Below are 26,168 nucleotides of genomic sequence, written 5' to 3' on the forward strand. Positions count from 1 at the left end.
TACGTGGTATGATGGAGAATTTTGCCTCAACATCGGGATCGTCTACCGCTTCGAAGAGGAGACAAAGGAAATGCCCAGGAGTCAGTGGCTTCCCTTGTTCTAGGTTCCTAACCTCGGTGTCGACGGATCCTCATCCAACGTGTAGTAGGTGCAGGGAAAACGTATGCACGGTTACTAATCCGTGTTCTGTTTGTCGCGGTTGGTCGGTGGAACAGTGGAAGAAGTTCTATGGGAAAAGCCAATACAAAAGAAAGGGGTGACGCCATCTTTGGATGACCAAACCTTACCGGCTTCTTTTGTATCGGTAATAAACCAGGCTGCTCCATATGTTTCTCCACCTGCTTTTGAATTGTCTCATACCCCTTCGGTTTCTCCTAGCGGTTCTGTATCGGAAACGTCAGGAGGGGCCTTGGGTAATTTTATGAATAATTTGCACTCTCCTTTGTTCCCAGCAAGTAGAGGGGGAGATCCGCCATCTTTGTTCCAGGCTCCTGCTACGCAAGCGCATAGGTTAGATGGTACGTGGTCAGCGCTAGGCCTACCAGGCGTACCACCTTGGATGGTCTGCTTGCGCATATATGACGTCACGGTTCCAGCAGGGTCCGGCAGCGCTGAATGTTCCTCATCCCCCGGGCTTGCAATTTATGGGAATTAATGCCGCTGCTTCTCCATCCCACTCAGTATTTACAGTGATGCAGAACGTGGGAGGTAATTTGGCAGCAAACGTGCGGTTACCAGCAGAAACCTCTCAGTCTCTCCCTACGAGAGGGATGACGTCACAACATACGTCACACTCTGAGATGGCAGGCGTGATGACGTCACAGACCGATTCTCGGCCTTTTTCGCTGCACCCAGACGCTAATACGCCTTCTGATCCGTCAATGCAAACTGTAATGCAGAAGTTACAGGATATAGAGGAGAGAATGAATAAGAGAGACAAAAAGAAAAAGTGTGATTCGCCTTCTTCGTCTTCTTCCTCTAGTTCGGCGTCATCGCTAAGTCCGATAACGTCACGGCGAGCGCCAGTCAAGCGTTGGAGGAGGATTCGGGAGTTCCTAGCGGATCCTCGGGCCAAGAGGAGAAGAATCAATTCTTCCTCTTCTTCGGACGAAGACTGTCATTTCCAAGTCAGCAAGAAGGTCGGAAAATCGGTGGCTATTAAACACAAGGTTGCCAGACGAAGCCGTTCGCAAGAGTCCGAACAAGCGAGAGAGGTGACGGCCGGCGAGCTAGCGGCCGAGGCGGAGTTGCCAGTTCGGATCGCAAAAACTGCGATACCTCTGGTAAAATCGACGTTGGCGGCGAAAGGTGCAGCAGAGGATGGAATGCAGAATTCCCAGTTTCGCCCGTAAGGCCGTTCAAAATACGTACGAAGGACGATAAGGCTCCTATTAAAAGTACGAAAAATAGAGAGTTGGCAACCTCGGCGGATACGTTCGTGGAAGGCAGTGTCCGTCTGGATAGAAGGCCGAGGCCGGGCTCGCCGACGCTCGAAAACGATGCCAATGCTAATAAAGACGAACTTACCTCTGTCTTAAGGGAGCCTTCATCTTGGAGATCTAGACGAGGTTCTCGCTCTAGATCCGTGAGCAGAGAAAGAGTGAGACGTTCTCGTTCCCCTGCTGACTATCTGGGATCGAGCCAACAGCGGCCAGCAAAGATCAAAGAGGCCGCGGCCGTGGAATTCCGGGCCGTCTGTCAGAAGATAGAGGCGAGACAACATCTCTCGTGACGGAGAGTGGTACACTAGAGCCGGAGGAAGGAGAAAACCAAGAGTTTCTGGCCTCGTATGCAGAGGTTATTGATTTGATTCGTCAATTCAATAGCCTTTCGGAGAAGACAGAAACACCGGCCAGTATGCTTCCTCCTGGAATTGACATGGCGTTTGGACTAAAGAGGGATACCAAGGTGTCGTATGAATTGCCTTGTTCGAGTCATGCGGAATCGGTCTTGCAACACGTAAACGCAAAGATTGCAGGGAGGGATAATTCCTTAAGATCTAATAGATCATTTAAATTTATTCCCCCTCCAATGATAAAGCAAAGGAAATATTATACGACACCGAAGGTCCCTTTGCTGTCTAGACAAATGAACCCTAATGTTGTAAGGTTAAGGCCTGGATTAACCTTGGATCAGGTTAAAATGGAGTGCCCTTCGATGACGTACCAAGAGGCTGCCACGTTAGAAGCAACAGCTTCTTCTGTCTTTCAGGCTGCGTCCTGGTTAGACCTTTGGTCAACAGCAGTGGCGAAAATTGCATCCTCGGAAGCAACAAGGAAAGTAGTGGATGAACCATTGTTCATTAGATTACTACAGTCAGGTTCCAAGGCGATCGCGTACCTGACAAACGTAAGTGCCAATGTTTGGGCAAATATCCTGCTAATGAGGAGAGATGCAGCATTGGCTAGACTAAGCCGCAATGTGGATTTGGATTCCCTGTTAGCAATGAGGAATGGGGATATCTTGGAATCGCAACTACTGTTGCCAGAGGTCATACTGGAAGAAGCGATAGATAGAAGAAGGATGGACACTAACGATAGGTTGGTGCAACAGGCAGTTAGGAAAACCTCTAACAGTCAAACTATTCCTTTGGAGGGAAGACAACAGCAGATGTCTCGAAAGAAACCAGTGAGACATAGCATCCCTAATAGAGTCACAAGACCCTCTTCCCCAAAGAGGATAACTCATCGGCCTTTTCACAATAGAAACAACAGAGGAAGGGGCAATAGGGGAAGGGGGAGAGGCTCAAGAAGATAGGATGGGCGCCTCCCATCACTCGGCCACACCAGTGGGGGGTTGCCTGGCAAATCACTGGAAGGTGTGGCAGGAACTAGGGGCAGAGCAGTGGGTGGTGGATGTTCTCAGGATCGGGTATTTGATTCCGTTCGAGGTAACCCCGCCCCTGACAGATCAACCATTACCCCACGTCACTTATGCCCACAAATCTCACAAGGCCACTATTCTGCAGGACGAAGTGAAGAAGATGATGGAAAAGGAGCTGTGCAACAAGTATGCAGTCCGACAAAAGGCTTCTACAGCAGATTTTCCTGGTACCCAAAGCCAACGGGGAGTGGAGGACAGTAATAGACCTGTCAACGCTGAATCTGTTTATAAGGAAAACCAGTTTCAAGATGGAAACTCCGAAAACGGTTCTACAAGCAGTCAGAATCGGAGACTTTATGCTGACAGTCGATCTAAAGGACGCATAACTTTCAGATACCAGTCCATCAGTCTTCAAGGAAATTTCTCCGCTTCAGTCTTGCAGGGAAAGCTTTCGAGTTCAAGGTCCTGTGCTTCGGATTGACAACGTCTCCTCAAGTTTTTACAAGAGTGTTCACCCTCGTGTCGGTGTGGGCGCACGCTCAGGGGATCAGGCTGATAAGATATCTGGACGATTGGCTGGTGATAGCAAAAGTCCAGGGAGAGAAATTACTCAGGGACAGGGCGGCCCTCCTGCAGCTTTGTCACAGCCTAGGTATTGTGGTGAATCAGCAGAAGTCGCAGCTGGATCCAAGTCAACGTTTGGTAATATGGGAATGGGTGATAGACACGACACAAGCCAAAGTATTCCCGACAGACCAAAGAGTACAGAAATGCAAACAAGTGGTGAATGCCTTTCTGGGAAAGCAGACACAGCCAGCAAGACAGTGGCAGGTGGTGCTGGGAATCCTAACCTCCCTGGAGAAGCTAGTACCACAAGGAAGGCTACACCTTCGGTCCCTACAATGGAGGATGAAGGAGTTTTGGTCACCAACAGTAGATCACCCGTACGAGCAAATTCCCTTGTCGGCAGAAGTGAGGAAAGACTTGCTGTGGTGGGTGGACGACGACAATCTGACAGTGGGTGTCCCCCTTCAACAATCCTCCCCAGACCTCTTGCTGTTCTCGGATGCGTCACTAGAAGGCTGGGGAGCCCATATGGAGGAGTTGATGGTGTCAGCAAAATGGAGTTGCAAGGACAGAGAACTCCATATAAACGTGCTGGAGTTGAAAGCAGCTTTCCTGGCTCTACAAGAATTCAGGGAGAGAGTAAAGGGACACTCGGTGGTATTGATGTCAGACAACACCACAGTAGTAGCTTATATAAACAAGCAAGGAGGCCTAGTTTCTCGGCAGTTACATGTGATGACAGTTCAACTTCACCAGTGGGCTATAGAGAACCTGGTAGACATCAAGGCCAGGTATATTCCGGGAAAAAGAAACATAGTGGCCGACAAGTTGAGCCGCAGGGATCAGATTCTGGGAACGGAGTGGTCCCTTCACCAACAGGTAGTGGACAGGAATGCTCATGTTTGTGGGAAGGACCGATCATAGACCTATTCGCAACCAGGTACAACAAAAAGTTGGAAGTGTATTGTTCAGTAGTCCCGGACGCAGAGGCAGCAGCAGAAGATGCGCTACAACACCCCTGGGATAATCTGGACGTGTACGCATTTCCTCCATTTTGTCTAATCCGTCAGGTTCTGAACAGGGTAATGCGGTCTCAGAACCTCAAGATGACCCTGGTAGCCCCGTTATGGCCGAAAGCAGAGTGGTTTCCAGACCTACTGGAACTCCTAGTAGAATGTGCCAAGAGAGTTACCTCCATGGAGCAACCTTCTGTGTCAGCCTCACGTGGAGAGGTACCACCAGTCGGTGAAGTCCCTATCGCTTCACGGGTGGAGACTGTCAAGTATCTCCTCCGAGAGCGAGGGTTTTCGCAGAAAGCAGCAACTCAGATGGCAGGTAATATCAGAAAATCATCTGCGACTGTATACCAAGGGAAGTGGTCAGCATACTGTGATTGGTGTCGTAGGGGGAACGTGTCTCCACTCGGTACCACTATTCAGCAGTTAGCAGACTTTCTGATATATCTCAGAACAGAAAAACATATGTCTGTATCTGCAGTGAAGGGGTACAGGGCTGCTCTAGCCTCAGTCTTACGAATGAAAGGAGTGGACATATCGTCTTCATGGGAGTTGGCCATGCTTTGAACAGTCATGCCCACCAAAGGAGCTAAAAGCCCCAGATTGGATCTGACCAAGGTACTGAGTAGTCTGACAAAACCCCCATTACGAACCACTAAGGCAGTCCACGGATAGGAGCCTGACCCTGAAGACAGTCTTCTTATTGGCCCTGGCTTCAACCAAAAGGGTGGGGAAGCTTCATGGCCTCTCATATCTCATAAAGCACTCGAGAGGTTGGAGATCAATGGTGTGTGAGTTTGTCCCAGAATTCGTGGCAAAGACCCAAAATCCAACAATAGTAGACGGCAGATTCGACTCCTTTACCATACCTTCCTTGGCAGACTTTGTAGACAACGACAAAGCTGAAATGCTCCTGTGCCCCGTCAGGGCACTAAGGGAGTACTTAAAGAGAACAAGGCACCTCAGGCCGGGGTGCCAGAGGTTGTTCGTAAGTACAGGACGGAACAAGAAGGAAGTGTCCAAGAATACAATATCATTTTGGCTAAGGGAGACAATCAGAAATGCTTATACTGCAGAAGACAGAGGGTCAGATAGCCAGGTGGGAGCTAGAGCTCATGACATCAGGGGTGTGAGTGCTTCCCTGGCTTAAGAAGAAACATGTCCCTGTGGATAAAATTTCTGAAAGCTGGCGTGTGGAAGCGCCAAACAACTTTCACCTCATTTTATTTGAAAGATGTTGCCCATAGATCCTTGGACACCTTTTCCTTGGGTCCAGTGGGTGGCGGCCCAACAAGTGATATAGTTCATCTAGTGCCCCTGGCGGTCAGTTTGCGTCTAGTCTAAGATGAAGGTATGAAAGTAGAATGAATGGGATGACTGTCTTTTTTCTTTACTACTTTCTTCCTACTCCTTTAACTACGGGCAATATGAAGGAGAGTACCGTCATGTGCTGGAACGGACTAGATGCAGGTGAGAGCGGTCAGCCATACTGTGAAGCTATCTTAGCTGATGATATACTTTTCAGTAGCAACACACCCCTCTGGTTAATAAGGAAAGAGGGGGGTGGAAGGTGGATCCAGTCGCAAGGGACAAGAGTAAACAGTAGAATGGTATCTACACCCAGTGGGAGGAAACCAATAGATCCGCTTATATCTTTGGTCCTAGGTTCATTGTCCATTCTCTAAAATTTCCCTATATATTCGGAAATGGATAAGGTGGCAAACTTCCAGTCAGTTGTAGAGACTTACCTCCCTCCAATAGTAAGTCTATCCTAATGTTAAGACCGAAGGTTTGTTTCGTGTATGAACAAATACCAAATTTGTAACTAATTTGTATTTTTCATAACTAACAAACCTGAGGTCTTAACAGTTAAAGGCCCACCTCGAACCACCCCCTCTTGCCAGTCTAAACTGGGTTAGAAATATAACTGATGGGTCACAGGTAGCCGTGGGCATTCTGGGTATACATGCCTCGTGACCTGGTATAGATGCCATTAGTCCCTGGATCTCACAAGTGTAATTTTAATTCTACCGGTTTCCAGCTTGGCGCTAGTAAATCCTAATGTTAAGACCTCAGGTTTGTTAGTTATGAAAAATACAAATTAGTTACAAATTTGGTATATTGCAATAAATTTTATCCAAACCGAATTACTAAATAAACTCTCAAACTTATTTTTAATGTTGACCATGTTACGATTTGTATCAAAGTTTACTCTACTGTTGACCTGCCCAACAACTTTTTTGTACCACTCACCCCTTATGGTCTCTTGAAGTGTGTTTTGTGTACTCCTTACACCAGCAAATGCAGCTTCTTTCTTCTCTCTAAGCTCTTGCAACTGATCCTTGATGTATCCTTCTTGAAAACTGCTGAATGCTTCTCCACTCCAGGGTCTTTTTCCAATCCTGCCATATGTTTTTGGACACACTTTGTTCTTCAAACATTCACTTATAAACCAGATCTTGTTTTCATGGCTTTGGCTTTGTAAAGTTGTGTTTCATATCTTCTTGCATAATGAACAGCTTGAGTTCCAGCGACTTCATACAGTTGTTGAAATGTACTTCTGTTGTAATGTTGCTGTGGGTACATGATGAACCAAACAAAAACTTCTTTCTCAATCTTCAGAAGAAAACTGAAAGAAGTTTTTGTTTGGTTCATCATGTACCCACAGCAACATTACAACAGAAGTACATTTCAACAACTGTATGAAGTCGCTGGAACTCAAGCTGTTCATTATGCAAGAAGATATGAAACACAACTTTACAAAGCCAAAGCCATGAAAAACAGATCTGGTTTATAAGTGAATGTTTGAAGAACAAAGTGTGTCCAAAAACATATGGCAGGATTGGAAGAAGACCCTGGAGTGGAGAAGCATTCAGCAGTTTTCAAGAAGGATACATCAAGGATCAGTTGCAAGAGCTTAGAGAGAAGAAAGAAGCTGCATTTGCTGGTGTAAGGAGTACACAAAACACACTTCAAGAGACCATAAGGGGTGAGTGGTACAAAAAAGTTGTTGGCAGGTCAACAGTAGAGTAAACTTTGATACAAATCGTAACATGGTCAACATTAAAAATAAGTTTGAGAGTTTATTTAGTAATTCGGTTTGGATAAAATTTAGCAATATGGATAATATAAAGAATATCTCAAGTAGATTATTGACTAGGGATGAAACAGCAGCACTAGGGCTAGGATTAAAAATTTTTGTGCAGGGACTACAAACAATATTAACATAGAATTCAACAGCAAGATTAACTACCTTAATGTTGAACATCACAATGATTTAGCTCCTTTTCTCAGAGGAGTGATGATAGGGAGTAATGAAAGCAAACTTGGAGATATCTTGCCAAGGAGATTTAGTATCGCTCTGAAGGGATTAAAAAGCTACAAAGATATTAGAATTATGAAAGCTGACAAAGGGGGTAGGATTGTCATCATGAATAGCTCAGAATATAGGGTTAAAATGTACAGGCTACTAGATGATGAAACTACTTATGCTAAAATAGAGAATCCTCCAACAATCCAAAAGCTTCAGAATACCTTTAATCAGAATGTGAAGAAAATAATCAGTAGACTAGGTAATGGGAAGGACATGCTATGCACTAAATTATTCTCAAGTAAATTACCTGAACTTGCATATATATATGGCAGCCCCAAAATACACAAGGAGGGCTGCCCTCTACGCCCTATTGTTTCTAGTAGGAAATCTCCTAACAAAAACTTAGCTGTGTGGTTAGCTGGAGAACTAGGAATATACTTAGGTATATTTTCAGAATCCCATATTAAACATTCAGTAGATTTCATAGACAAAGTTAAGAAAAAGAATATAAGGGACACATGGTTAGGTTTGATGCAGTAGCATTATTCACCAATGTCCCCTTAGATAAAGTATTAGAATTCCTACAGACTAAACATAATGAGGGTATTTTCAATCCAAACATCAAAATAGGCGTCTTCCTTGAGTTGATCAAAATTGTGTGTCAGTGATACTTATTTCACGTTTGAGGGACATTTTACAAACAGAAATATGGAGTAGCTATGGGGTCCTCATTATCACCTATACTCGCTAACATCTATATGGAATATTTTGAAACTAATCTAGTTCCTAATGTGAATGTCCCTAACTTAAAACTGCAAGGATGGTGGAGATACGTGGATGATATTTTTTGCTATTCTGCAAGGGGATGGAAATAAAATAGAAACTTTTTTAGATGAGCTCAATAAGTTTGATAACAATATCCAGTTCACTTTAGAGAAAAGTAACAATAATAAACTGCCCTTTTTAGACATACTCATAGAAGAAAAGAACAGGATATGAATTCAGCACATATAGAAAGCCCACACATACAAACTCATATATCATTTCTTCTCTTTTCATAGTCATGATATAAAAATAGGGGTTCTAACAGGTTTATTTCTTAGGGCAATGAGAACGTGTGACCCTTGCAAGATAGAGCAAGAAATAAATTACATCGATAAAAGCTTCGATGCATTAGCTTACCCGGAATGGTTCAGAAAAAGGGCACTCACCAAAGCTAGAAAAATATTTTACAGAGCGAATGTAGAGAGTACATGGAATAAAGAAAACAAGAAAATAGTTGCCCTCCCTTTTATGCCTAAAATGAAACAAATCACTTCAAAAATGAAAGAAAGTCAATATAAATTTGTATATACCTTGATAATACCTTAAAAACAAAGTATGTAAAAATAAATTGGAAGGAGAAGACAGTAATACAAAAGATGATGTAGCGGGGGTATACATAATCAATTGCAATAATTGTGGAGACAGATATGTGGGGGAATCAGGTAGGGGAATAAGGACTAGAGTCCAAGAACATAGAAGGGCAGTACAGCTTAACTCTCAGGGGAGTGCTATAGCTAGACATTGTTGGGAAAATGACCATAGGATGGATTTCAAAAACAGTAGGCTTATATACAAAAGCAACAAAATTAGTCACAGGAGGGTAGTAGAAGGTGCGCTTATCAGAGAGATCAAAGTAATTGAAGGAAACAAAGGTTTTACCTCAGAAGATCCCGTAAGCCGAGCTTTGATATTAAAAGAAGCTAAGATTGACCCTGCTGACCTGGAGATTAGGTTTCCTGCCCAACAGACTTACGGTGACCACACCCTTACCACAAGGGTGAATCCCATTGACCATCAGCTCAGGATATCAGAGCGACAAGAGGGGATTGGCAACTCTCAAGAAAAACCAGAACAGCCATCGCATAAATGACAGCACAACGAGAAGAAGTTCCAGAAGACTGCTGGGCCTTGACCAGGCTAACATCCCAACATCTCTTGAGAATGGGCCACAGAAGGGCTGAAAGTACTCGAGTGTGGAGTAAAACTAAATGTAAATACTTAGAAGTAAACAAGTTACAAATTGAATTTGTGGGTTTCTTTCTCAATCTTCAGAAGAAAACTGAAAGAAGTTTTTGTTTGGTTCATTAGATTACTACAATCAGGTGTCAAAGCAATTGCATACTTGACAAATTTAAGTGTTAATGAGGAGGGATGCAGCTTTGGCTAGGCTAAGCCGCACTGTTCATTTGGATTCCCTGCTAGCAATGAGGAATGGGAATATCTTAGTCGCAATTGCTGTTGCCAGAAGCCATACTAGAAGAGGCCATAGATAGAAGAAGGATGGACACTAATGATAGATCGGTACAGCTGGCAGTTAGAAAAACATCTGACAGTCAAGCTAACCCTATGGAGGTAAGGCAGCAGCAAATACCTCGAAAGAAGCCAGTGAGGCATAACATCCCTAATAGAGCAACAATATCCTCTTCCCCCAAAGAAGTTAGCTCATCGGCCCTTTCACCATAGTAACAGAGGAAGGGGGATTAGGGGAAGAGGGAGAGGCTCAAGGCGATAGGATGGGCGCCTCTCATCACTCAGCCACACCAGTGGGGGGTTGTCTGGCAAATCACTGGAAGGTGTGGCAGGAACTGGGAGCAGAGCAAGTGGGTGGTGGATGTCAGGGTTGGGTATTTGATTCTGTTCGAAGTATCCCCACCCCCTGACATAACAGCCATTACCTCACCTCGCTTATACTCAAGAACCTCAGAAGGCTTTTATTCTGCAAGAGGAAGTGAAGAAGATGATGGAAAAAGGGGCGGTGGAACAAGTATCCATTCAGTCAAAGGGGTTTTACAGCAGGAATTTCATTGTACCCAAAGCCAATTGGGACTGGAGGACAGTAATAGACCTGTCAACGTTGAATCTGTTTATAAGAAAAACCAGATTCAAAATGGAAACTCCAAGATGGTTCTACAAGCAGTCAGGATCAAGGACTTGATGCAGACAATCGACTTGAAGGTTGCATACTTTCAGATCCCGGTCCATCAGTCTTCCAGGAAATTTCTCCGCCTCAGTCTTGCAGAGAAAGTTTTCGAGTTCAAAGTTCTGTGCTTCAGATTGACAACGTCTCCTCAAGTTTTTACAAGTGTTCACTCTCATGTCGACATGGGCGCTTGCTCAGTGGATCAGGCTAATAAGGTATCTAGACAATTGGCTGGTGATAGCAAAGTCCAGAGAGAAATTACTCAGGGGCAGGGCGACCCTTCTACAGTTTTGTCACAGCTTAGGTATTGTGATAAATCAGGAGAAGTTGCGGTTGGATCCAAGTCAATGGCTGGTATATCTGGGACTGATTATAGACACAATAAAAGCCAAAGTATTCCTGACAGACCAGAGAGTAGAGAAATGCAAACAAGTAGTGAATGCCTTTCTGGAAAAACAAACACGGCCAGCGAAACAGTGGCAGGTAGTACTGGGAGTTCTAACTTCCTTAGAGAAGCTGGTACCACAAGGGAGGCTAAACCTTCGATCTATACAATGGAGGATGAAGGAGTTTTGGTCACCAATAGTAGATCACCCGTACGAGCAGATTCCCTTGTCGTCAGAAGTGAGGAAAGACTTGATGTGGTGGGTGAAGGGCAACAACCTGACAGTGGGTGTTCCCCTTAGGCAACCTTCCCCAGATCTCTTTGCTGTTCTCAGATGCGTCACTGAAAGGTTAGGGAGCACTACAAGAATTCAGGGAGAGGGTGAAGGGGCAATCAGTGGTATTGATGTCAGACAACACCACAGTAGTAGCTTACATAAACAAACAAGGAGGTCTAGTGTCTCGACAGTTACATGTGATGACAATTCAACTTCATCGGTGGGCTGTAGAGAACCTAGTAGACATCAGAGCCAGATATATTCCGGGAAAAAGAAACATAGTGGCTGACAAGTTGAGCCGCAGGGATCAGATCCTGGGAATGGAGTGGTCCCTGCACCAACAGGTAGTGGACAGGATGCTCATGTTGTGGGAAAGGCCGATCATAGACCTATTCGCAACCAGGTACAACAAGAAATTGGAAGTGTATTGTTCGGTAGTCCCAGACGTAGAGGCAGTAGCAGAAGATGCGCTACAACACCCTTGGGACAATCTCGACGTTTACGCATTTCCTCCATTTTGTCTACACAATTTTTGCCACTAGACAAGCGCCATACAGCTGATAAGCGGGGACTGTGTGTATACAGTCTACCCCCTCTTCACAGTATTTTTCACTGAGAAATTTTCACAAATTACTCTTATTTTCATATCATTTTTGTGACTAAATGCACTAAGACTATAATTAGGTATAAGGTAGGAGGCAGTTCTAAGTGTTTTTAGAGGTGTTTTAAGCATTTGTAGATTTTAGCAATGGGGGGGGTGGGAGGAGGGGTGGCACACATCCCCAGAAATTGGGGGTCCACTGGAAATTAGATTCTGTGATTCTACCTCAACTTTGAAAGATGATGTGATTTTAAATTGAATTTGAAAGAAAAGTATATATCTGTATACTTACCATAGGCAGTTCTCCGTTATTGGCAGGAATTCTGTTCCGATGGCTTGATGATCGGCAAAAATCTGCGATTTTCGGCACTGATAACCCGATTTTAGCTCCGATAACTGGTTGGTGGCTCCATAAAACCAGATTGTCAATAACCGGGGACTGCCTGTATCTGTTAATCCGTTGACTATCAGAAGTAATTTCAAATGTTATGTTATTGCTAGAATACTTTTTAAACGGCAAATTTTAAGCTTCAGTTAGCAAATCCTTCCTTGATTTGTGTTTTTTTTTTTTTTTTTTTTTTGTCTCTGTGAACTGATCACCATTTATAACATTCCAATAGGTAGATGAAAATAGCATGTGACAATCTTATTGAAAAAGAAAACAATGTATTTAATATATTAATTGTTAGGAATAAAGACAGTAACGTTGTAATTGGACAAGAACAATTAGGAGGTTGGTGATGAGTTGGGTTTTGTGGATGTGAAAGCACGGGAGAGACACGATCGGCAATTATCAGAGATCCTTAGTGTCACATAGTTTTGGAGGAAGGGATGAACTCAATTATAAAGCAAATTGGTTGAATTATCCCAAATTTGCCACACCAGTGGTTCACTTTTCCCTGCTCTTACTCGTCATCTTTGTATGTTTTGCACCTCTTAATATTTTGTCCTTATTTCATCTTAGTCTTAACCAGTAAGATGGGGGTTTATTTAGTTTTAGGGAAGATCTTGGTAATGTTAAGATTTTTTCTCTTCTCTTTTCTGTTTTTGAATTCAGTAGAATTTTTTTTTAATTGAATGATTTTCTTGGTGTACAGATTGTGTTTGATGAGTGTCACCGTGCCAAAAATCTCTGTCCTGTTGGGTCTGGAAAACCAACAAAAACTGGTACAACAGTTTTAGAGTTACAGAACAAGTTACCAAAGGCCAGAGTTGTGTATGCCTCTGCCACTGGAGCATCTGAGCCAAAGAATATGGCATATATGGTCCGTTTAGGAATTTGGGGGAAAGGCACCCCTTTCCCAGAATTCACAGACTTCATCAGTGCAGTCGAAAAAAGGTGAGTACTTTTATATTATGGCTGCCTTTGTATTTTTAGTTTGTCAGATGTTTTTTGCTGGTGGAAAAACTTTGTTGCCTGTTTTTCAACTTCAAAAAGTTGCGGATCTGTTAGTCTGGGTAAGGATTGAGGAATGGAAACAGTGTTATGTTTCATGTTTCTAAATTTTATCCAAAATTTTGGTGGGTAGGTGAGTACATTGCCATCAGTACCAGCTTTGATGATTTGTAATATTTCTCTGTTGAAGTGGATTGTCAGGAAAAATATAGTATTGGTTTGTTACTTTTTCTATATTTCCAAATTTCAAGTACAGGTAGTTGTCGATTTATGACTGCAGTTGGTTCCGACCAACCAGTCATAAATCGATTTGGAAGTAAGTTGGCCCATGTTAATTTACTGTAAGAATATTACACTAGCCTAGCCTACACTACACAGCATTACTTCATACATATATGGCATAGTAATTATTAATTTCTGCTAATTCTCTAGGTTCATGCACATTGGCTTATGATATTTCAGTACAAAGAGAAATTAGATAACATTTAACAAGTTAGCCTCGCGTATACGATGATTTCATGGTACATATATCTTGTATATATGAATATAGTAACCTAGCCTACAGTATATTGTATGCTACATATACAATATAATTTAGAAATTTAGTAATACAGTTGAACTTCTTAAAACTGGCATTCTATGGTCCGGAAGCTCCCGTGGTTCAGCTTGATTTTAAATCTGTAGCCATTAGATTGTTCCGCCGCCACCTGGGACGCACCACGTATTGTTTACAACTTCAAGGCAGCAAAAATCATGCCATTTATCCATTGTATGAAAATAGTTGTTAGTAAATATGCAAAGTCAAATGCATTTTTTATATTAACCTAGGAAGAATAAATATATATTTTTAAATATTCCACTTGAGAATGCTCAACCAAGCCAAACCTTTCAACTTTTAATCAAAACAATGAGACATTTGTCAAGCACAAATGCCTTACTCTGTATGTGCTTGAGAGACCGTTTTGATAATTTCTTATATGAAACAGTGTATTTACCTGTTCGACATGCCACCCATTAGATTATATGATGCTAGAGGGAAGAAGTGCAGGTATAAATCTTTATCCATGCTATCTTCATTAGCGAATAGTTTACTGTTCATTTTCCTCAATAGATGGCGCTGGTGTGCTTTGTTTATTGTTTGATGGCGACGGCAACATTCAAATGCAGTTATCGCCGAAATTCATTCATTATTTTGTTCATCTCTTTATCCTCTACAATAAAAATCAACTAAGAAACTAATAGTGATAAGTACGAAGCTACGAAATTTCAGATATGAAAGTCACTTATAATAAAGTGCAGATTCTGAGGAGTTTAGTACTGTATTTAGACTTAAGATTGGGTAAGCTAACTTTTAAAGAAATTTATACAGTATAATGTTATAAAATGATGAAGTTAAAATATATGAGTAATGAAATGATAAAAAACGGTGTCAGAACGTAGCTAGTAGTAGGCTAAGTTGGAAACTAGGCTATTTGTATGTGGAATTACCGAAAGGCTTCATTGGTTAGGGATGTATTCTATATTCCGATGTCAGGGTGCTGGCGGCTATGTATATTTATGAATAAAAACACAATGAATATGCAACTTTTCTGTGAATCTTTTAATAAGTTGTATATTATTGTATCCAATATTGCATGTATTCTCATATTGTATCATAAAATACTAACAAAGCAGTCAATGTTTTGGTTGGAAATCAACTGATGGCGAATACGAGTTTAGTTTGTCATGTTTACGTTTTATTTGTCCTTATTTAACTCAAATCTGAGCAAATTGCCTTGCTTCTAGTTAGTATAAAATATCTAGATACTTTACTTATACGAGACAAGGTAATTTGCCATTATGCGGTGTGTTTTTAAGTCAAAATATGAATTTAATACGTCTCGTGAACTAATTTATTTTTTTGTTAGCAGATTGCGTTATGGCCATGTTTATTGTGTAATAATATTATGTGATTCCGTTCAGTATTTTCACTTGATTTCTTCATAGTACGAGCTTTACTGTTAGTTACGTTACTTATCTTTTATCGGTGTAAAAACAACAGTAATATGTATTTCAAGACCTGAAGTTTTGATTAAAATTATTCTTTCTGTTTTATCTATGGTTGTGTTTGATGGCATAAGTTTACTGGAGTTATATCCTTGTTGCCAATGCATGATAATAGTCATTAGCAGCATGAAAAGTGAGCTGCGTGTGTGGAGAGGCAGGAACTGGGGAGAAACTGTCGTATGTTCAGCTGGACACCATTCTTTCTTGCTCACATCGCTTCCCAGTCGTTTTAGTTGTGGGTGGTCATAAAGTCGATCGGTCGTAACTTGCATAGGTCATAAGTCGACAACTAGCTGTAGAGATGTAGGATTTTTTTTTTTTGCTTTCCTAAGGGAAAGACTTTTATGCGTTGGTTGAATAACGACAGGTTAGTTTGAAGCAGATCCCTTTGACCATAAAGTCTGAGAACCTGTACAGATATGTTATAATGGGCACTATGGCATAGGCATGCACCTTATGTTTATTTATATAGCCAGACTAAAAGTTATGTTAGATGACTCCCATTTTAAATATGATGACTCCCATTTTAAATATGAAGGTTTGGTGTTTTGCTATTTAATCATTAACTTTACATCAGAGGAAAAGTGATATGATGTACTTTATTACTTTATAATAATGCTTACAGGGGTGTTGGTGCTATGGAGATTGTGGCTATGGATATGAAGCTTCGAGGAATGTACATAGCGCGACAGTTGAGTTTCCATGGCGTAGGCTTCAGAATAGAAGAAGTTCCTCTGGATGAAGACGTTAAACACATGTATGATGAGTCAGTGAAATTGGTAAGTGTTTTCCAAGTTCAATTCCCTGCTCTACTAGCGTGGAGTCAGAGGAATTTATTTCTGGTCATTAGGAATTAATTTCTTGATATAATGTGATTAGAATCCAACAATAAGCTGTAGGTACCATTGCTAGGTAACCAATTTGTTCCTAGCCTTGTAAAAGTATCTAATCTTAAGGGCCAGCCCCAGGAGAGCTGCTATTCAGCTCAGTGGTCTGGTTAAAGTTAGACATAGTACTTAAATTTAACTTTTTCCATTAATACTTTATTTCGTAAGGAGATAGCTTGATGTGTAAACTGAAATGATTGGTGTGTGACTTAGTGTTCTTTGCTTCCAGAGGGGGATGATAATGCTTACATGACTGATGGTCTGGTTGAAATATTAGAAATTAGTGATTCTGTCATGATCATGTGTTAAAATGCTTTGGATGAATTTTAGGCGATTCCTTGTAGGTTTTGAAGATGTGAATAGGCTGATAGATTTCAGAAGTTGTGGTAAAATACTTGTTCCTCTTATTTTACCGTATCCTGATGAGGTTGACATGTTAAATACCATAATACATTTCTTTTTTTTTTTTTTTTTCAGTGGGTGACAGCAAGACAGAGGTTTCAGGAGGCATCAGAACTTATCAATGCTGAGAAAGGCATGAAGAAATCAATGTGGGGACAGTTTTGGTCTTCACATCAGCGGTTTTTCAAATATTTATGTATAGCATCAAAGGTAAGATGAATTACTATTATTTTTTTTTATTGTAATTAATGGATGAGGAAATACCAAAGGGGCAAAACCTGAATTAAATTTCTTCTGTCGTAGGGACTTGTTCTGATTACAGTTCATAACTGGTTGCCCTAATGTGTAACCTAAAATTTGTTAAGCTTGATGTTGCTGTCCAAGTAAAATCTTGGTCCTAAGATAGTCTTTCTATTTTAAAAACTTTTTCAAGCATCAGTGTGTAAATCTAGCCTAACCAGTTATAGTTTTTCTTTTCTGACTTTCTTTTGATATTCATTGATTGAGTTTGAAGAGTAATGTTACTATTTCGATTACCATGTAGGTTGATCATGCTGTACGATTGGCACGTGAGGCTGTAAAAACAAACAGATGTGTTGTGATAGGTCTTCAGTCGACAGGTGAAGCTCGTACACTGGAACAGCTAGAGAAAGATGATGGTGAATTGTCAGACTTCGTCTCCACAGCAAAAGGTAGTACATGAAAAGTGTAATTCTCTCTCAGAATATATGCATTTTCCTTCTGAGGTTGACCTGTTAGTTCCTCTTTGGACAAGTGGTTTACGTGCTCGCCTACCGATTCGGTAGTCCCGAGTTTGATTCCCGGCACTGCCAGTGTGGAATCAGAGGAATTTGTTTCTGGTGATTAGAAATTAATTAATATCTTGATAAAATGTGGTTCGGATCCCACGAGCTGTAGGTCCCATTGCTAGGTAACCGATTGGTTCCTAGCAGCGTGAAAATGTCTAATCCTTTGGGCCAGACCTAGGAGAGCTTTTAATCAGCTCAGTGGTCTGGTTAAACTTAAGTTAAACTTGACTCTTCTTGCCCTGTTGTTGAAGTCTAAATGACATTGCTTACCGTGTAAGAGGGGAGTCCCCAACCTCCTCTCACTAATTGCTAATTAACTGCCTTGTTACTAAATATCAATACCAGACCAGATTGCTAAAGGTATTCCATATAACAGATTCCAGTTTGTTTATCTTTAAAAATTATAAATTATATTAGGAATTTTGTGATTTGTTTTCTTATTAATGCTATAAGATAAACTCCTAGTCACCGAGTTGTGCTTCAAAGGATCTATAAGGTTTGGAAGATAGAATTTTGAATCAAAGGATCTGTAAATTTTGGAAGATAGAATTTTAAATTTGCATCAGTTGGGATTACTGAAATGATACTTATAAATTTTTGTAAACTATTATTGTATAATGGTTTGCCATGAGTTTTACAACTTATTGTAATGACTTTTGTTTTATATTTGGATAGGTGTGTTTGAGTCCCTAGTTGAGAAACACTTCCCAGCCCCAGATCGAAATAGGATTAACAAAATTTTAGGTATATCTGAGACCAGTAAAGAATTCAAAGATATCATCGATGAAGTCACGGGAAAGACGTCTAAACGAAAGCCAGGTAAGATATGTGTTGTTGCTTTAAAATCAGTTTTATTGCTTGTCAATTTTATGCAACTCATGAAGCCACTACTTGAGAAGTAGTGCTGACAGGCTTTGCTGAAACATGTTGTGCAATAATGCCATGGTAAATGATTGATAAAAGATCCAAATAGGGTAATCTTGATCTTAACCCCTTCAGCACTGGGACGTACGCATGTATGTCTTTTACGGTACAGTAATAAAAGACCAGGACGTACGCGTGTAGTCTTCATCCCTCCTCAAAAAGCAAAGCGTTTTCTTCAGCTTGGATGGTTTCCAGACACAGTATTTGTGTACGAGAGAGGTGCTGAAGCTCCACCCACCATTCATTCTAACCAATGAGCATCCGATGGACGTTTGACGTCATTTTCATATGGGATATTAGGAGGGGTACTGGCCAACATATGCCAGTGCGCCTCAGGCTATTATCTGAGAAGGATGATTACGATTTTGTCCGTAAACCATGTAGATTTGAATTCTTAACCTTTTTCCCTTTTGATTGCAGTTATTTTATGTTGATAGTGTTTCAGAGTCAGGGTCTGAGTACCTACCAAATCTATCAGATGATGATTACGTATAGTGATAATTTCTTAGAGGTTGACAGTGACAACGAGTGTTTGGAAGACATTGAACCTCTTGTCGATGAAGGCTGGCAGTTCATAACTGATCCATCTTGTGACTTGCGCCCAGACCCAGCCCCCCCTGATTCACGGAGGGTGGCAATGGGATTCCTGCTTACACACCAGATTTCACCTGCTTACGTGGTGCATTTTTTTTTTTCTTTTTTGTGGTGATGTAATGGACAAATTGTGTGAATGGGTGAATGCTCGGGCAGAGTAGTACTTTCATTCAAGAGGAAAGCGTAAGGTGAAAGGACTTCTATGGAGGCCTGTTACTTGTGATGAGATGTGTTTTTTATAGCTTGCTGATGATAATGGGGGTAAATAAACTGCCCCATATGTATATACGTATTGGTCACGAGATGCTGTTGCTTTTATTATCATTATTATTATTATTATTATTACTATTATTACTGTTTTATTATTATTATTACCAGTGCCGTAAACATTCATTGATGTATACGCTGTTTTTGTATGAAACCTAGGAATAACTGTTTCAGTAAGAAAACTAGTACTGCTATTACCACTACTACTGTTTACTACTACTATACTACTTTTTCTGCTACTTTATTTCTATTACTTTACTACTATTTCTACTACTTTATAACAGTTCCTACTTCTGCAATTACTTTTTCCACTAAATATTCCTATTTTTTCCGATATTCTTACTATATTTTTTGTAATTTTTTGACAATTGGGTAAAAAATATTCATTGATATCTGTACACACAATGTTTTCACATAAGAATATAAAGGAAAAATATGAATAACATAAAATTTACTGGGAGCAAGAAATTATTGATACTTGCGGTCGACAGGGGGTCTCATGCGGTATGCAAGCATTTGCAGGCCGGTGGCGAAGGGGTTAATCCACTCAAGCAGATAATCAATAGTTTTGTTATAGATTTTGTAAATAATGCAGTAAAGACAGCTGTTGGTGGAAAGTAAAGTATCCTAGTTCTAATAGTGTAGTTTGTCTCAACTTTCTATGACTCATTTTTAAATCAGGTGGAAATGGAATAGTCAAATGTAAATATTGTTTCAGTTCGACAAGCCGCTCAGAGAGCTGCAAAGAGAAGATACAAGGAAATGTATTCAGATAATGAGGACAATTCGGATTTTGAAGTGTCAGGTAAGTTTTTATTTCATATTTTTAAAAACTACAGATGAGTGGTTGGATATTTAAGTATATATGAGGAATACGAGGCTTTTATTTTGCAGGAGGTTAAGATGTGGACAAAGTATTCAGCTGAGTTTTATTAGAAATTGGAGAAAATATTACTTAATTCACAAAGCAGTTTTGCAGTTTATAGTAACTTTAAACTTACCACACTAAGTGTCCAGTAGGTATTACTAGTACAGATAGAACCTTGGCATCATCTGCTACTTCATCACTTCTTTCCTTTACTTTTTTTTTTTTTTTTTATATATATATATATAATTCTCCACCAAGCAGCCCAGGCATTAGGTAATTTTTTCTTGGATTATTTGATATTGTTATGGAATGTATTTTGCTTTGTTGATAAAAAAAAAAATGGTAGTGCCTTTTTTGACAGCTTGGCATTGTAGCTATTGTTTCTGGTGTGTCATTATTGATGAGAAATTGTATAGTATCCTAGAAGATGGAAGAAAAGTTAGAATGCTTAGTTTCTGGCCTTTTAGCTGAGAATGGTGTTGAAGCATGATGTCTTGAGGAAATGCAAATGACTTTTTCATGTAGCAGCATATGAAACTTCTTTGGTAAAATGTCTAACAGTACAGTATTGTATGAGTGTTGGGCATTAAGGAGACATGATAGTGAGCCCATTGTAGATATTAAATGTTATTTGGCTTGCATGATCAAACATTTTGTAATTGTTTCTGTCGTATCCTGCATTTTCCAATTAATTTGTTATGGGTAGAAGGACTAGTTTAGTGTTGCAGGTGATTTTCATTGGTACTCTAGATCTGTAGGTGATCATGTTTAAAGTTATGGTATTAGACATCATATTGATGTGGCATGATATGTGGATTTCTTCCAAAGTGGTTCTATTAGTTTAATGAAGCTTTTGTTATAGTTTGGTGTGGCTGTTATATGTATGTTAGTCAGGTTAAAATTTAGGAGGAATTTTTGCATGTTTGAAATTTACAAGGTTTTCTAAAAGCAAAATTTTGCATTCATAATTTTTTTTCTCCAGCATTGAAATATATTTTAATAAGCTGTACTTATTTATTTGTTAAGGATTAGCTTTGTTAAATGAAAATGTGTTAGATATATATCCTTTGCTTTCTTACTGCATTTCACTCTCACTTGCCTCTGTGATTAATTTTTTAGAAGATTGAGCTGATTTAGAGTTCAGTAGTCAGGATCGTTTGGTTTATTGTTGAGCCTCTAATACAGAATAGTTATTGAACAAGTATGTTTGAATTATTGAGCAAGTATGTTTACAATTCCAAGGAGTGTGTTATTTAGTAAGATGGGTTTTTTTTCTTCATTTTCTTCTTCTAATGACATGATACAACAGTAAAGATTTCTATACAGTACTGTATTGGATGGTATATGTGGTATTGTTATAGATAAAAAAAAAAAAAAGTGCTTTGTATGAAGTATAACACATTTTCAAGCTCAAGAAAGTTTGTAGTTTTCTGTGTCAAATTGATTTGGATAGGATAATTTGGTTTTCCCTCATGAATAGATTTTGAGGGACAACAACTTCATAACAGGATGAGTAGAGGAGTTGAGCAAGGAAGAAAATTAAAATGTTTTCATGGTGTTAATATTTCTTGATTTATGGTACTTCCTTATATCCCGTGTGTGCATCATACTCGTGTCTAAATTTTCAGTTTCTCAAAATTTACACATTTTAATATTCATACTTTTGTATGGTATACATACTGAAAACCATGTTTAGTAGTAAGTAGCATTTGATGATGTAGAATTTTCATATTACTATTCATTTCGCACTCTAAAACTGCGGTTTAAATTTTGCTGTTCAAGGTGAAAGTGGTCAGGAAGATGATGATGAAGATGCATATTCATCAGAAGCTTCTTCAGATTTCTCAGGAATTAGTGATTTTGATGATGAAGGTAAGAAGAAGTCTCAGTCTTCTCTCTCCATATCTCACCTTTCCTTCCTTCTCTAACTTCCTACCTTTGCCTTCCTCAATACATTTGCCTTTTTAATGTAAATTGTTGTCTAAATATTCTGCTGTGCTTAAACAGTTGAGATTTGTTCCCTGGCAAGATTTAGATCGCAATGTGTAATTCTTGAAGACTTGAGTACAGTGTTCAACTTTCCCGTACGTTCTCAGATACTTGGGGCCGTCCAAAAAAACGTGGCAAAGCCAAAAACCACAAGCAGAAGAACAGGAAAGCGTCGACAAGAGAATGGCGAAAAACCCCTCCCCCACCCAAGGATCATGTTGAGAAAGCAAATAAGTATAAAACTGAGCTCTTGAAATCAATCGACAACTTGGGACGTAAGCTGCCACCTAACACCTTAGATCAGTTGATAGATGAGCTTGGGGGTCCTGAAAATGTTGCTGAAATGACAGGAAGAAAAGGAAGGGTGGTACAAGGTGATGACGGTCAAGTTCAGTATGAATCGCGTTCAGAAGTAGACGTTTCCCTAGAAATTTTAAATATTAAAGGTAGGTGGTCAGTGTGGCTGGAATTTTTTTTAATATTTGTAGTTTCACATACATTGGAATATGTATTGGTAGATTTTGCTGTTCAGCAACTCTAAGATTCCTGCTTCTCGTATTTCCAGAAAAGGAAAGATTTATGAATTCAGAAAAAGACATAGCCATTATATCTGAAGCTGCCAGTTCAGGTATTTCACTGCAAAGTGATCGCAGAGTTAAAAACCAGAGGAGAAGAGTACATATCACCCTTGAGTTACCATGGTCTGCAGATAGGGCTATCCAGCAGTTTGGTTAGTATAAATGTTCCTTTTTTTTTCAATGCAATATTTACTTTATTGTTAATGTTAAAGTTGAAAAAACTTGAGGAATTAGAATTCTGTGGTTTGTCATCACTTTTGTGATGTGGCACTCTTAATGGGAATGTAATTCCAGATTTTGCTGCTTAGTTGTTGTAGGACTTGGTTACTTTTCTCGAAAGCATGTTTCTGTTAAATATGCAAGAGGAAGAAATGCCTTGAAAGCATTTTTCTATTGAATATGCAAGAGGAACAATTTTATGCTTTGGTTTTCAGTTTTCAATAAAGGCAGGTTCTTCATAGTAACTCATTTTTTTACCCTTTTGTTTATAATAATTTACTAATATGCAGTTATTGATAATATGAAAGTAGAATAATGACAGAAATGTTGTTGCTTTCAGGTCGAACTCACAGAAGTAATCAGGTTAATGCACCTGAGTATGTATTCCTAATTTCGGAATTGGCTGGAGAGAGGCGGTTTGCTTCTATCGTTGCAAAAAGATTAGAAAGCTTGGTGAGTGGATTATACACCATTTTGTCTGTTATTAATTTTTATTAAGTATTGCCCATTTTTGCTTTATTTGAAGTGTCTTCCAGTATTTTAAGGGGTAATTGGGTGATTATTTTTGAAGTGCAGTAAGGAAGCTACTTGTTTAATCATTACAGCCCTCCTGTTTGTCCTCAGCCTTGTGATATGCTGCGAAAAGTTTCTTGTTAAGTTGTTGGAAGACAAGAGATTGAGGGTGGCTATTGAATTGGATATACTAGTATTTAACAGGATTTGAATTTCAATTAGTACTTTGAATTGACAAGACCAAATTGTCTAGTTATTTTGTAAGAAATGAGGCAGTTGTCTTTAAAAAGAATGGAGAAAGATTCAAGATGCTGGCATTGTAATTTTTGTAAGCAAATTTATATACATTTACCCTTTTTAATTTTTTTTCCCTCTCAGGGTGCACTGACCCATGGTGACAGAAGAGCAACAGAATCTCGTGATCTTTCTTCGTTTAACATAGATAACAAATATGGTCGCATGGCCCATGGAATCAACCATGAAGACCATGATGGGCTATGAACATCCTATAGTACCTCCACCGGAAGATTACAAAGGAGATTTCTTCTCAGACATCCAGAATGCCTTAGTTGGTGTTGGAATCATTACCAAAGAAGATAACATTTATCAGTTAGATAAGGACTACAATAATATGAGTAAATTCCTCAATAGGTAGGTGCTCTTGTTTTCTTAATACGTATGTTATGTTGCTTTTCCTCACTCAGTTATCACAGGCCACCTGTTCAGTTACCACCATATGATTGATGAGTTGGTAGGAAAAAATAATTTGTGTAACCTTACATTTTCTTGTGAATGGTACTGTATGTAATGTCCTTGGTTTCATCTGTAAATCATACATAGTTTCTATTAGTTCTCATCTTTAGCTTAACCTATTGAAGAAGCCAGGAAGAAATCACCTGTACCTGACAATAATTGAACTAAATTGTTTGATATTTTTAGCAAAAATCTTTTTCTTTTCAGAATATTAGGTATGCCTGTTGAACTCCAAATAGATTGTTCCAGTATTTTACTGATACATTAGCAGCTATAATAAGCCAAGCAAAGAGAACTGGAAATATGATATGGGAATTTTAGGTAAGTTTTCTTAATTTCTGTGAATATTGTAAGAAAGAACTAAATTTTAATTTTGATGATGGCCTATAAATCAGTGCTTATTCCCCCGCCCCAAAAAACACACACACACACACACACACACACACACACACACACACACACACACACACACACACACACACACACACACACACACACACACACCACACAACCAATACCCTTTGCAGGCACACCAGAAGATACAAAGCTTTTTGCCCATCTGCTTTATGACTCCCTCGATGTAATACTTTTTCTTTTACTTACAACCATGTTTCTTTTGGACTCTTCTCACTTAGCTCCCCAGCTTCTAACTTTGCTTCGCTCATATTCTTGCCTATCTTTTTAAAAATGAGTCCTTCAGGTGAGTCGGGCATTCTGAAATAGTGTCCATGATCAGTCAGTTCATAATGCTTATAGTGACATACCTAAGAAGAAAAGTGGTTGTTTTCCAGATTTAGGCATTGGTGGAGAAGGCTGCAAGAAGACAAAAACAAAACTAAAACGTGGGTCGGAAAGCACGCAACTGGAACAGCCAAGACAGAAATTCACACAGTCCTCGTTGAGAGAGGTCTCTCTTGGGCAGAGATTCAAGAGAAGTGGGCTGAACTTACTGGAGATTTAGAAGGATTTATATATCACATCAGGTAATGCATACATTGACTGCTTGAAACTTCACTATATATTCCATATATTATAGAACTTACCAAATGCTAATTTCGGTGTTTGAGTGACCCAGAACAAGATGATGACCAGATTTCTTTTGTTTCCAAGGATACGAAATAATATAAACAAAACTGCAGTCCTTGCTGTCTTGGAACCTTCAGCAGCTAATAAGAAAAAAAGAGAAAAATGCTAGAATGTTCATTCTCTACCGGCCAAGTACAGGAATGCAGATGAAGCAGGAATCGTATTCAGATTTAAAGAAAAAGTACAAGAAAGTAACACCTGATGAAGCTCAAGAGCATTGGGAAGAGCAGTATAAAGCTTCTAGTCACACTTGTTCTCATGCTTATTGGTATGTTGAGGACCTGGTTCAGTCTGAATGCGATATTACTGAGGTAGAGTAGCCTTAATGTTTTAAAATGTAATAAGATATTTCACAGTATTATGCTCTTTAAAGTTTTGGCCATTGGTCCATTGGTAAACTCTAAGTCATTATTTTTAACAGTTTTAAGTAATTATTCTTATTGCCTTAGGTTTATGTGGACTTATCTAAGGAAGGGCCTAGTGTTTATTTTGTTTACAGTCACCTAGAATCTTGAGTAAATAGTATATGGTGTATAGTGATCTTGTATTTTGCTATCTAAGGAAGGGCCTAGTGTTTATTTTGTTTACAGTCACCTAGAATCTTGAGTAAATAGTATATGGTGTATAGTGATCTTGTATTTTGCTTATAGGAAAACCTACCACTATTTCATTGAATGTTCAATTAGGACATTGCTTTTTCAGTATTGCGATATCAAATGGAATCTATTTCCATTTCATTTCATCCATTCTCTGAATCCTCTTTAAGCAATGATAGTGTAACAACTAGCATTAACGAGTAGAAAAGGTATTATTAACTTAACTGGACTGGAACATATGCTGTATTTGAGGTTTATGCACTAAGCTACTATTGTTCATACACGAAACAAACC

At 39.5% G+C, this 26,168-nt stretch overlaps 1 protein-coding gene across 1 annotated transcript in view; it reads left to right on the top strand.

The window, feature by feature from the left end:
• The window catches only part of LOC135199732 (protein strawberry notch-like), a 36,939-nt gene extending 11,341 nt beyond the window's left edge, over window positions 1–25,598 (top strand). Inside the window, 18 exon segments of the mRNA XM_064227887.1 lie at window positions 13,045–13,286; window positions 16,015–16,168; window positions 16,754–16,888; window positions 17,223–17,370; window positions 18,163–18,306; window positions 19,991–20,077; window positions 21,923–22,012; window positions 22,237–22,575; window positions 22,695–22,859; window positions 23,267–23,379; window positions 23,818–23,904; window positions 23,906–24,090; window positions 24,400–24,422; window positions 24,425–24,490; window positions 24,493–24,513; window positions 24,984–25,018; window positions 25,021–25,175; window positions 25,412–25,598. Coding sequence (XP_064083957.1) covers window positions 13,045–13,286; window positions 16,015–16,168; window positions 16,754–16,888; window positions 17,223–17,370; window positions 18,163–18,306; window positions 19,991–20,077; window positions 21,923–22,012; window positions 22,237–22,575; window positions 22,695–22,859; window positions 23,267–23,379; window positions 23,818–23,904; window positions 23,906–24,090; window positions 24,400–24,422; window positions 24,425–24,490; window positions 24,493–24,513; window positions 24,984–25,018; window positions 25,021–25,175; window positions 25,412–25,598 — 2,376 coding nt within the window.
• The last annotated feature ends 570 nt before the right edge of the window (window positions 25,599–26,168 follow it).

This window comes from Macrobrachium nipponense, chromosome 26, assembly GCF_015104395.2.
Source record: "Macrobrachium nipponense isolate FS-2020 chromosome 26, ASM1510439v2, whole genome shotgun sequence".
Taxonomy (NCBI): Eukaryota; Metazoa; Arthropoda; class Malacostraca; order Decapoda; family Palaemonidae; genus Macrobrachium; species Macrobrachium nipponense.